At 45.6% G+C, this 12,001-nt stretch overlaps 1 protein-coding gene across 1 annotated transcript in view; it reads right to left on the bottom strand.

Moving 5' to 3' along the window:
• The window catches only part of ULK1 (unc-51 like autophagy activating kinase 1), a 73,675-nt gene that overhangs the window by 40,347 nt on the left and 21,327 nt on the right, over nucleotides 1-12,001 (bottom strand). Inside the window, exons 7-8 of the mRNA XM_009318661.1 lie at nucleotides 5,355-5,413; nucleotides 1,322-1,404 (exon numbers count right to left, since the gene is read on the bottom strand). Of these exons, the coding sequence (XP_009316936.1) occupies nucleotides 1,322-1,404; nucleotides 5,355-5,413 (142 nt within the window). The remainder of the gene's footprint in view (nucleotides 1-1,321; nucleotides 1,405-5,354; nucleotides 5,414-12,001) is intronic.

Here is a 12,001-nt window from a genome sequence, read left to right as displayed (position 1 = left end):
AGCAGATAAGCAACAAAAAAAATCAACAGAAAACCAACTCCCAAAAGACAGAAATATCAAACCCTTTTACCCCAAGCCTGACTAAAAAGCAATATCCTGAAAACACACAGCAGCACACTATTTTCAGGCAAAAAGATAATGTCTGTGCAAAAAGCAGAAAGCTCTATGACTTGCTGTGATACTGCCCACCTGATACTTAACACAAATCTGTGGGCTTTGGCCTCGCAGCCTTGTTTCAGGAAAACCACTTGAACAGGCTTGCCCAGCACCAAACCTTATTCAAACACAGAGGCTGAGGAGTAAGCTTACCCTTTCCACCAGCAGCACTGGCCCATGGAAGCAAAGCTGCTCCCTGCTGCTCTCCTCTATACTCAGAGGAGACACACCACCAGGACCAACTTCCTTGGTGAGAGAGAGTATTCACATCCTGATTTTTACCTGAGACAGGTCTAGACTATCTTTGCCCAAGGGGAAGGGAGAAGTGGGGGGGGAAGCATAAAAGACAACAGAGTTGCCTTTAGATGATCTGGTCTTTTCAGGGGCTCTAGGAAAGGTTCCACCTCTGCCTGCTTTCCTCTAGGGCACGGCTTCACTAGAGGTTCTTCAGACCTTTTGGCTCAGCTAGGTACATCTGGAAGAGGTTGCCAAACCCAGAACTGCCTGGCACATAATTCCTTCTAAACTGAGAACAATCAAGACATCAAAAAAAAAAAAAGAAAGAAGGAAGTCTTCATGCCAGCCAAGTCAGGAGACTGAGACACAGGTCTACAGGGAGAGCCAAGAGACTGCCAGCTTGAGCCCTGATGAGAACCAAAGCATCCTTCCACAGAAACCTGGAGAAGGAGTGAAGGGTCTGCAAGCAGCTATGGTCTCCTAGCTTGGATCACTGCAGACCCTGAGAAAGTGAGGGTATTGACTGAATTGTTCATTAAATGGGTGCAGCTTGCAGCTTTGGGAAGGAACTATGACAGAGAAAGAGCATGGATGCACAAGATACACGTTTCACCTGGTAGCATACTTAGCACAATAGAAGTTCAGAGAGATTATAAATGCAGAAGCCAGGAGAGGGGATGCAAGTAAGAAACATTTGCTGAAGGTGTGCCAAATCTCTGGGTTTACAAAACTGTACTGGAATCAGCACTGACCTTTCCAGCACATATACTAAAAAACCCAAGATTATGCAGTCTTCCAGGCACAGGTGAAACCCAGGTGTCTGGATGCTTGTCCTAGCACCAGCCAGAAGCATGGAGGCTTGTGCAATGCCATGGCACAAAAGACAACACAGACAGGCAGCAGAACTAAAACTGGAAGGAGATCTTACCGAAGTCCATGCGGTCCTTATGATTACGCTGCAGAAGGCCCAGCAGCAGCTGCCTCAGGTGGCTTGATGTCTCCCTGGGGATGCTAGGATTGAAAACAAGAGCAAAATAAGAGACACTTGCAGTCTACTTAAGCTGCTTTTACATATTCAGCAAGGCAACCTGCAAATGCAAACTCACTTTGTGTCTGCTGGGCTAGGAACATAAGACAAGCTCACTGGAGAGAGGCTGAACAGGAACATCTCTATTTGCATCTCCGTTTGGCTTTTACTCCCCATTGTCATTGTTAAGGCTACAGCTGATCTAGCTTTAGTGGCCTCTCCCCATGAGCACCTGCAGATCCTTCCCTTCCACAGTGGTGCCAATGTCATCCCTCTGGTTCTCAGCTAAGTCCATTTGACATGCAGTATTTTGCACACGATAAATAAAATCTCTTCTACTTGTTCTACTGGGAATAAGGAGGCCATTAAAACGAAGCAGTTACCAAGGGGAAGCTTCCAATTAAGACATTGGTGGTGAAATGTATCACCAATTACTACCATTTTATTAAGAATGCCTTTATTAAGGCATTCTTTTTCAATGCAGCTTATGTAAGACTAGCAAGTGACCTTCGTCTATTTGCTTCCTTGATATACAGCATTTATTAATCGAAGGCCACTAAGATGCGAGCAACTGCCACCCGAGCAAGCTAGAATTAGTGCAGCTATTACCCCACTTTCTAGTATAGCTAGGAAGAAAATACTCTTTTCAATGGCCATTGCAGCACAAAAGAGCTAGTAAATCATTGTGCTCTCCCTCACCCCACAAGCAGATGGGGGAGAGGCCAGGGCAGCTCTTCACAACCCCAGTAGATTGCGAGAAGCAGGGAATAAATGAACAGATTAAGGCAGGGAAAGCAGAGTTCAGCTCTTGCATAAGTGGATTCAGCTCTGCTGACTTTCCTCTGTAACCAGAAGCACTGTCAGGGGCTGTAGCAGCCAGGGCCTGCCCGCAGCCAGAGCGGAGCTCTCCAATTAAACGTAGGTGGCTCCAACTCCTTTCAGTATTGACTCTGTTTATCACGGCTGTGGCCAGCATGGCCACCACTGTCCGCCAGGCTTTCCCCTCTCCCCATGCGTGGGTCAGCTGAGGTAATGGCATGTGTGCTCAGCACAGTAATTTTAACTGCACAGAGCTCAAGCCTGCTCAGTAGCACAGCACGTGGCTCGCTCGGGCAGGGCTCCACTTTGCTGGGCTGGCATCACTCACCGCCCTGAAGCCAAGCCTGACGGATGCTGGGAGAAACAACCCTTCCTGCACCATTTCCACCACCTCTACCCCTGCCACAGACAGGGTAAAAAAAAAAAAGAAGCTGGGACAAAAATACTGGGGGGGAAAAGAGGTGCTAGTAGCACTAACAGACTCTTGTTCAGTGAAACTAGATACGTGAGGCAAGGTGTGTATTTATAGGTTTCAGTACTACCCGGTTATTTTTCTGTGAAGCCCTAGGCCTCACTAGCAAAGGAATTTGAGCCCAGCGATTCCTAGAACAGAGAACGATGGCAAGCATCCCTCATCCTTGTTTGCACTGGAAGAGCTGCTTTTCCACCCCTGACACTAGAATGGTTTCATGCGCCTTCCCAGGCTGATAAAGGAAGAGGCCACTAGGACTCCAGAAGGGATGCAGTTAAACTAAAACTCAGTTTGAGCCAAGAAGAAACACCCTCTTGTCAAAAAAGGTGTGCCTTAGAAGTACACTGCCCAACGGAATAACCCAAGATACCACTGCTAGCAGAGTCTCCTGAAAAATACATTAGTGCTAGAGACCTGCAGTCCTCCAGTGTTATCGTCATCATTTATTTATCCATGACACATAAAGCTCTCATCCAAAATGAGTCCACTTCCCAGCAATGACTTTAGCTTTTGTATGGTTTTAAAGCCAAGAAACAGGAAGGTCAAGTAGCAGACCTCAGATGTCACAACACAGACTGAAGTCGGTGCAGATAAACAGCCTGTTTGCCTCCTCTTACCTCTCACATCTAAGATGTCAAGCTTTGCTACGCTACCCCACAGTATTATTTTCCAAGGCCATTTTTTCAAAAAAATAAGTAACAAAACTGCCTCCTTCCCCCCATGATCTAGAATATACTCTGCCATGCAAATCAGCACAATGAGTGTTAGCTATTTAGATCAGTGCTATTAAAATTGTGAGGCCTTTGGGCATTCTCCTACTGACATGGGCTCCCCACCTCAGAATGGCTTTCACCTGTCAGCACCAGCACCAGCCCCGCAGGCAGAGACCGCTGGCAAGCATTTAATGTGCTTTTCTGCCCCACCCCGTTCCCAAGTTCCCAAGCCAAAACACACCACTTTCCATGGGGATGCCAGGGAGGTGGGTGCCAGCCTGCCTAGCCCCAAGGAGAATGAAACCAAATCCTGGCACTGCTGCAGTCCCAGAAGGAGGTCTCTGGAGTGGTTTTGTGTTTCATCCTGTGTTGGCAGGGCTGGCAGAGGCAGTTTATTCATGTTTACTCAGGAAATAGCACAGATTGCGGCTCATGTTAAAGAGACAAACTGACTTTGGAAAGCAGGGAACCAGCATTTACACAAAGGCTGCTTCGAATCAGGCTTCTACAGTGAAAAAAACCAATGGGCTTGGATCTAAATTTTGGAGGAATTTGGTAGTTAAAAAGCAGAGATGAGTGAGAGTGGTAGAAGCAGAGTGCGTACCAAGGACTCACAACAAAGGAGAAGGACTAACCCCTACAAGAACAGACATGCTGTCCTCTTACAGCTGAGTTTCATTTCTCCCCTCACCTGCCTCCTACTGCACGCCCCACGAGCCAGAGCAACAGCAGGGCAGTGTGAGCCACACAAGGAAGTTATTAATTGTAGGGATTAATTTTTCTCTTAGTAAGAAGGACTACCTCAAAGGTGAGCAGCCATGTTTTAGGCTGTGTAGGGGAAACAGAAGCTCTACGTTCTGCTCACACAGACTTTGCCTCCAACTATGTGGCAGTGTTTTTGCTTTGAGTTGTTCTGTTTGGGTGTTTTACTCCATCACGCCCTCTGGTTCACTCCAGAAGAGCATGCAGATGCCCCAGATTTAATCCTGGTAGCAATTAGCCCCTTCTCCCCAGATCAAAAAAGGAAGTACTTGAAGGGAAATTAAATGCATAGCGCAAGCCATTGATAAGAGCTCTAGCTTCTTGACAGTTCCTTCCGCTATCTCCTGGAGCTGTCTAAACTGATAAAGGAAAAAAAAATAATCCACATACAGCAACTCAATGAACTTCCTGTGTATGTGGCTGCCTTAGCAGCTCCGCCAAATGGAAACTAACTTTCTGGTTAAAAAACACCTTGCAATTTTTTGATGTATAAACTTGGAACTTCAGTCCTGTCTCTATACCAGGATGAAGTTTTAAGAGCAGGCATGAGGTTCTGCTTTAAGAGCTCAGAGATCAAAAGGAAAGACCACAGCAACAAAACCAAAATACACTGACAAATCACAGCACAGCTAGGTAACATACACCCCAGTGGGACAAAAGCAGTTATCTTCCTCTTGGAAACTGCAGCAGTGTCCATTTCCATCGAGGTTATATTTCCTCCTATTAGCAGGATGGACACAAGCAATTGCTGTCCTGACGCGTGAGAAATGGGAATGTCATCTGCAGTCAGGTATGGCAGGTTACAGGAGAGACTGCAGTTTGGTGGCTCGCATGATTCAAGAATGGCCATAATTTCTTCCCAAGATTCCCAGGAAGTCATATGTGGGGCAGGACCACTAGCTGGCTCTTGAAATCACTAACGATCCTGAGTTTTTGCAATGTAGGAGAGAATTATCATCTGCGGAGAGAGAGAACACCAACTCTGGCAATCCGCTGCTGTCTGACTTTCTCTGGGGCACAGCACTGCTGGTTTAAGGAGTGGGGGAAGGCAGGTGGCCAAGTATTTTACAGTCACCTCCCCGAGTGACAAGCCAGGAGCATGCGAAGACAGGTGTAAATACAGAGTAAACAAGTGCATACAAACAGTGACACTGGAAAAAATGCTTACTTCGGCATCAGCATCTTGTTTTTCTCATAGAAGAGACGAAGATCCTGTGGGCTGCTGGCCTGTAGAGGAGAAAGAAAACCAGTACATGAAGCAGTTGACAATGAAGGAAGGGGATTAGCATTTCTATTTCACAGTTACTCTGAAGAGCAGAAAGGCACTTTTCAATTGCTGAACCAGCACAATGAGAAGCTGCAGCTTGCTTTAGATTGAAAAGCCAGCACTGTGCCAGAGTGAAAATACAGTATTTCAGCCTGCTGCCTTTTTGTCCCTGACCTGGTTCTGTCCTGCTCTCCCCTTCCGAGGGCTGAGCTTCATTGCTCAGTGGGTTCTGATGCTCAGGTCTGAGCTGGCCTAACAGCCTCACCCAGGAGGCTACATAATTGCAGACATGAGGAGTCCCAATGATGAGTGGCAGCTCCCGCTGAGAACATGGATTAGGGCATTTAGAAAAGGGGCAGAGAGCCTGTTGATGGGCAAGGGATCTGTGAAGAGACCAGGAACATGGGGAAACAGCAACCGAACTAGGATTTTCTACTTTAATTCCAGGAAGCCAGAAGGTCTCAAGCCACAGCTCCCATTTGTGCAGTAATATACACAACTGCTGGGGATGTTGACGACAAGATCCCGAATTCTGAGAGATGGGATCAAAAAAAAAAAAAAAGGGCTAGGCACGAGAGATTTATGGCTGAGGTTAAAAATAAAATCGCCAGTATAGAAGCAGAGACACATAAAAATCTCCTAACGTCACTTCTCCATTTGTTTTTATGCAATGAATAATACAGGCCAGTAAATTAACCCTAGTGTCTCAAGCTTTTCTGCTTAGGCAAAGTCTCTTTATTAAAGGCAGAGGAGGCTGGCTGGCATGACAGACATGAAAGCACATATAAACAGGGAAGGAAGATCAGAGAGATTCATCTGCAATCAATTATTGGTGCAGCAGTGTGTAGGAAAGTGCGAACAAGGAGGCAACAGGCAGCTTCTCTTGATGTTCAGGGCAGCCTCAAAAAACCCTTGAGCCTTCCACCTACTTCCATGTCTAAATTAGAAGCATTTAAGGTCAATTAAGATGCTTAAAACAGCAAATCAGACAAGCCAATCTGCAGATGGCCATCAAAATACCACTAACGCAGCATGGCTGGAAAAGCAGCCACATAAGATGCTGTTTCAACATCACCTACTCCCTCTGACTGAAGATGAAAATTAAGGATAACTGAGAGCTCAGTACAAAACCTCAAGAGAAAGCAAAGGGAGAGTCTTAAAAGCTGCTAACATCAATAGACTCGTGTAGTTCTGATCAGGACAGTATTTCTGCATAGTCTTACCAACCCAAGCTTCACAGCTCTCCTATCAATTTGTACCAATAAGAGCTACTGGATTCCTAAAAGAAGGAAATAAGAAAGATTTCCTGGCTCTCCTTTCTGCAATAGCATATCCTTCGCTGTTCACAGACACAGCAGGGACCCAAACAGGAGGTGCAAAATACTTTCTTCACAAATCATTAAAATGAATGTTATTCAGCAAAGCACCTTGTTACACAGATGCCAAACTGCATCAAAATTTCCAATCACTGCCACTCAATTTGATTTGGTTCCGTAAAACTCCATTTTACACCCTTCCCCTTGCAGATCTTGCCCTGTAATTAGATTCTTAATGTTTGGCAAACTTTAATGAGGCAAGCATACACACTGCACCAAATGGCTTGGCCACAGTGCTCTGCGTGATGAAAAAATATGCCTGACAGACATAACGTACAAGGAAGAACAGAACTCCACTGCAGGGAAGCGAAGTGCTTGCTCACATCAGAGAGATACAAGCCTTGGCTGTTTGCTCTGTTCATTTCCTGTCGCAACAACTCAATTGTTTCACAAATACAATGAAGCTCTGATCTGTTTCAAACACGGTTTTGTCAGAAATTTTCCTGGCAATAAAGACAGAGTATATTAAAAGCAGCACACATGCAAAGCCCAGTTCATTAGAGAGGGTTTCCAAGCACTAGCTTGGATAGAAACAAAATCCTCAATAAAGTTCCCCTCCTCTTTTACAAATTAAAGAGATACCCCCTTAGGGATGTTGTTTCTCCTCGTTCTGCTGTCTCAGTACCATTCTCACTTGTTCTGCAAGGACCATATCCAGGGTGTCAGGCCACTACCAACCCAGACCACGCTTCCTCGCTAGGGCTGTCCCCGAGAGCCCACAGTTCAAGGCTGGCCTCTGATATAGGTAGCTGCCTGCTGCGGAATAGAGTCACTTTAGTGAGTGCCCAGCACAGGCAACTATGGATCACCATTAATTTGGTAAGAGCAACTGCATCTACACGTAACTTCGTTATTAATCAACCGAGTCACACAGTTCTGCTCCTAGCAGCAGGCTCCCAATAACATGCCCACTGCCCTCCTGCTGTCAGCACCCATTTCATAAACCACTGGTACCTTCAGCCACTTTGCTCACCTCTTCTTTCAATAAATAGTGCTTCTGAAAATCATGGGAAAAAATGCAGAAGTGTTTGTAAGACTAAAAATGCCATTTGAATTCCTTCTTCTAGGAAGCTAAGGACTTAATTTGAAATCTACCTTCCAGGCAGATACACCCTACCTAAGAAAGATACTAGAAAAACCACATTTTAGGCACCTAACAACTAGACCATTTAAGGTACACAGACCCAGCTGCTACCTGTAGGACAGCATCCATCTGTCGGAAACAGGGATGGAGAATGGACAGCTCAGTTTTTCCCAAGAACAGGGGCCACACCAGCAGTCCAATTCATGCCCTTGTTCCCCCTCTCATGTTACTATGGAGCAGCTGCATTACTGTAACTGGCTCTGTTTTTGTCTGTCCTTTCTATATATAAAGACAATTGGACAAATTCAATCCTGCCACTCTGTTACTTTGTCCTGAGCAGCAGTGGAAATATGTTGAGCCAACAAAGGCATTCAGCGTAACCCTGCCAAATCCCACTCGGTGCTGGCTGCCTGCAAGTGAATTGCACGCGAAAAGTACGCAGGGTGGTGTTTCCAGAAACACTCAGCACTGGATTTGTTGCGCTTGGGGAAGGGCTGGATGCAAAAGTCCAGCGCTCAGTCAGAAGAGGGCCAGAGACATTCACACCCTCAGTGAAGAGCACTGTCTGGTCAACACTTCATAGCAGGTGTATGGTATTTGCTCTGTTCTTTAAATCCTTTCCTTTGGGATTCCTGGGGATTTGGAAGTGCAGAGAAGGGATTCAGATATGTTAGAAAGAAAAAAGAAAAAAAGTAATGATGTTTCTAGCTCAGTAGTTCTATGGAAAAACTTGAAAACCTGCTGCAAATACCTTCTGCTTGTGCAGTCTTAACAGTTGATATTTTAAGACTCCCACAACTAAATGGTTGGCATTCAGGGGATCCAACAAACAAGCCAACCAACCCCCCTAAACCTTTTTCTTTAGCTGTTCTCCTCTCTACTCCCAACAGAGCAGGATCAGACCCACAAACACTGGGCCAAAAGCCAATGGTTCACTGTCTACAGCAACCAGTCAATCACTGTGCCCAATTTCAGCAGAGTAACGTACCACTGCCAGGAATACCTGTCCCCGTTGACACAGGACAGTCCAGAGGAACAGCTTTGGGAACAGAAGAACAGCCTGCCCAACAAATAAACCAGGAGTTCAAATTCTGGGTATTAAATCCTCCCTTCCCTAGTCCTCCTCAAGACCCATTTCACAACATAGCAGTTGTTGTAAGTGATACACAATCCTAATACTTATGCAGGCAGAATTAACCCAGAAATAAAACAGTGGACTTGGTACACCAGGCTTAGAAATTAATTTTTCACCCAGCAGCTAGCTAGGATGAGAACATACGCAGGCAGGTTTAACTCCTTCAGAGCTGCCAGACCAGGCAGCAAAACTTGCATTACCTCTCTTGTCACTTCCCTGCTCCCCAGCTCACTCTCCCGCAGACACAGCGCACCATGTCCGTAAAGCTGCTAGGAGAAGTTTCATGCAAAGGCTCAGACAGCAGACAACCAGGTTTCATGGTCCTTAGCAGCATCTGTTGTCCAAGTGGACCCATGCCACTGCCAGAGACAGCTCTGACACACACTGGATGTGCCTAGCTGTGTGTCTGCTTACCAAGAGCTGCCCAGTTTTAAAAGGAGTTACACAACAGAAACCACCAGGAACATCAGTGAGATTCCTCCCCCACAAAAAAAAAAAAGAAAAAAAAGAGAAAAAAGATTGTGGTAATTTAACTCTAATCATATTTAAAACATCATCTGACAAGGACTAGATTGTTTTTGGAAGATATTTTAGACCTTGTATAAATCTTTTTCTTCTCTGCCTCCAGTTTTGCTTCTGGTTGTCGCTTGTGTACACAGCCTACACCACCTCATGGCGGGCACTGGGTCCCAATCTTTTCAGCTCAGGTAAGGACAAGAGAAAACCACTGTACTCTCAAGGCACTTCCCAGTACCGGTCAGCAAGACCGGGAAAAGCACTGTTCAAGTCCTGTCCTCAGCAACAGAAATGAAGAGATGCAAGTGCAGACCACTTATTAGGCAAGGCAAATTAACAATTCCACATTAATACAGCGCTCAGCAAATCTGTTTATAGGGATTATGAATCCCATTAATCTCATCCCTATGGCAGTCTCACTGTTTTGTTTATGGGCACGTTTAATACAAAAAGCTCCTTAAGACAGCTTCCCCAGCCATCCTACCAACTGTTCACATCTGAGCATGAGCAGCTTCTTTCTTGTCTGCGTGCAGGGAGGCAGGGAAGGGACAGGAATAGCTCTGGGAAGTTGCCTTGGGTGACCCAGCTACAGTTAATTTTAACTTTGAGACAGCTAGAAATCACATTCATGCACATACACACATCTCTGTCTTGATTTACAAGCACTTTCTGGATTGACAGCTGCCTCAGCTTTTCCACACATTTGATCTTTTCTCCATCTAACCCAGCCACCCGAAGCTCTATTTTATTTTTAGACAGCTCATTCCTCCTCACTACAGACAACACTGGAGTCCTTTTGGTTTGCATCCCCATGAAGGTGCCTAATTGGCTCATGCAGCAAACAGCTAGAACGCCCAAATACAGCATGTTTCAGGCCACCATGCTCCAGATTCCCATGGGGACCTCAGCTGGACAAAGGTGAGGGGCTCTCCTTGCCAGTCTGGGAGGGAAGGCATTCTGAGGATTTAAGCCTGAAGAGGTTAACATCAGAAATCCAGTTTGTGGCTGCCCTGTACAACTGAGTCTGCTGGTGGCACTATGTGGAATCAGCCTGTTATCTCCCCACCCATTTGTAGATGTCCCTCCCAAAAGCACTCACTCCTATTCATGGTCTCCCCATCACCTCTGTCCGCTACCCCTCTCTCCTCCTAAACAATAGCTTCTCGCCTGCTCAGTGACCATCAGCAAATTCTTACAGCACAGTCATGCCAACAAAGAAATAAAGCCAGTTAACCTTTAACTAGCTTTCCAACATCTGCCCTAGACAGGCTTTTTTCACCTGAAACTCGCAGCTAGGAGAAGGCAATTTGTGACACACATGGTCAAAACAAATAGATGGTGCACAGAGAACCATCTGGGCTGAGCTCTCCTCTCTCCCTGATCAAACAAATCCACAGCTGCTACTGCAGTAACAAATGGGGCCTGGCATTTTGCTTCAAAATACAAACCCCAAAAGAGGAAAGGGCGTGGGGAAAAATTAAAATAGAGAAACAAATGACCCCCGTCCCCAGCCCAACAGATGTTGGATGTATACAGGAAAGAGAAGTTATCCAGTCAGGCAAGCACAAAGCACGGATCAGGACCTGCTGGGCAGGAACCGAAACATCCCTTCATTGCTCACCACGAGGCAGGGTATTGGCATGCCTCAACCAGAGGGACACAGGCATACAGGACTGCTCTCACCCCCGTGTGAGCCTGAGGACACACATACAGACAGAGAGCTGATGGTTTTCTGACCACCTGCCCTTTCAAGACCTTGGCTGGAGAGCTGAGTGAAGCTGACTAGTATTCAATTTTGTTTCCTGTGAAAATCTTTCTCTATATGAACAAATGTTTTCAGAAGAACATTTCTGTGACATGCTTCAATGACCAATGATAAAAGCCACCTAATTCTTTTCAAACAAATCAGATCCCCCAAGGTTGTGTGTGAGCTACTAAGCAAAGAACACCCACGATAAAGTCACCATGTTAAATAATAAATAAATCATTTGAATGAGTACAGTATCAAGGTGCCTTTAGAGACTAAAAGGCACCAAGTTACAAGACAGAACGAGTGCAAGGCTCTCCTATGCATACGGAGTCTCCACCCCCACATCTTTTTCTTAATGCACAAATATTTATTTTCTTTTATCCTAAGAGTCATTTTCTCCTCTCAAACAAAGATACCAACACTGACAGCAAGTGGATGCAGCCAGTAAACAGGAGCCATTCAGGAGTTTCAGTGCACTATGTAGGGGTGTTTATAAAAAAAGAAACATGCAAAGGAAATGAAGTCTTGCTCTAAATACAGAGCAAGCTGGTGGACAGAATATAAAGCACTGGAATGGAAGATTCTTACAGCAGCAGGGAAAAAATTACCCTGAAGGAGAAAAGTGTTCTCGGCTCTAGACAAAACCAAAACATACCATTAGTTTACTTCCGTATTTGCCCACTCTTT

The sequence above is a fragment of the Pygoscelis adeliae genome, unplaced genomic scaffold (genome assembly GCF_000699105.1).
Source record: "Pygoscelis adeliae isolate BGI_AS28 unplaced genomic scaffold, ASM69910v1 Scaffold410, whole genome shotgun sequence".
NCBI classification, from domain to species: domain Eukaryota; kingdom Metazoa; phylum Chordata; class Aves; order Sphenisciformes; family Spheniscidae; genus Pygoscelis; species Pygoscelis adeliae.
Note: the sequence above shows the minus strand (reverse complement) of the source record. Positions and strands in the feature narration are given on the sequence as shown.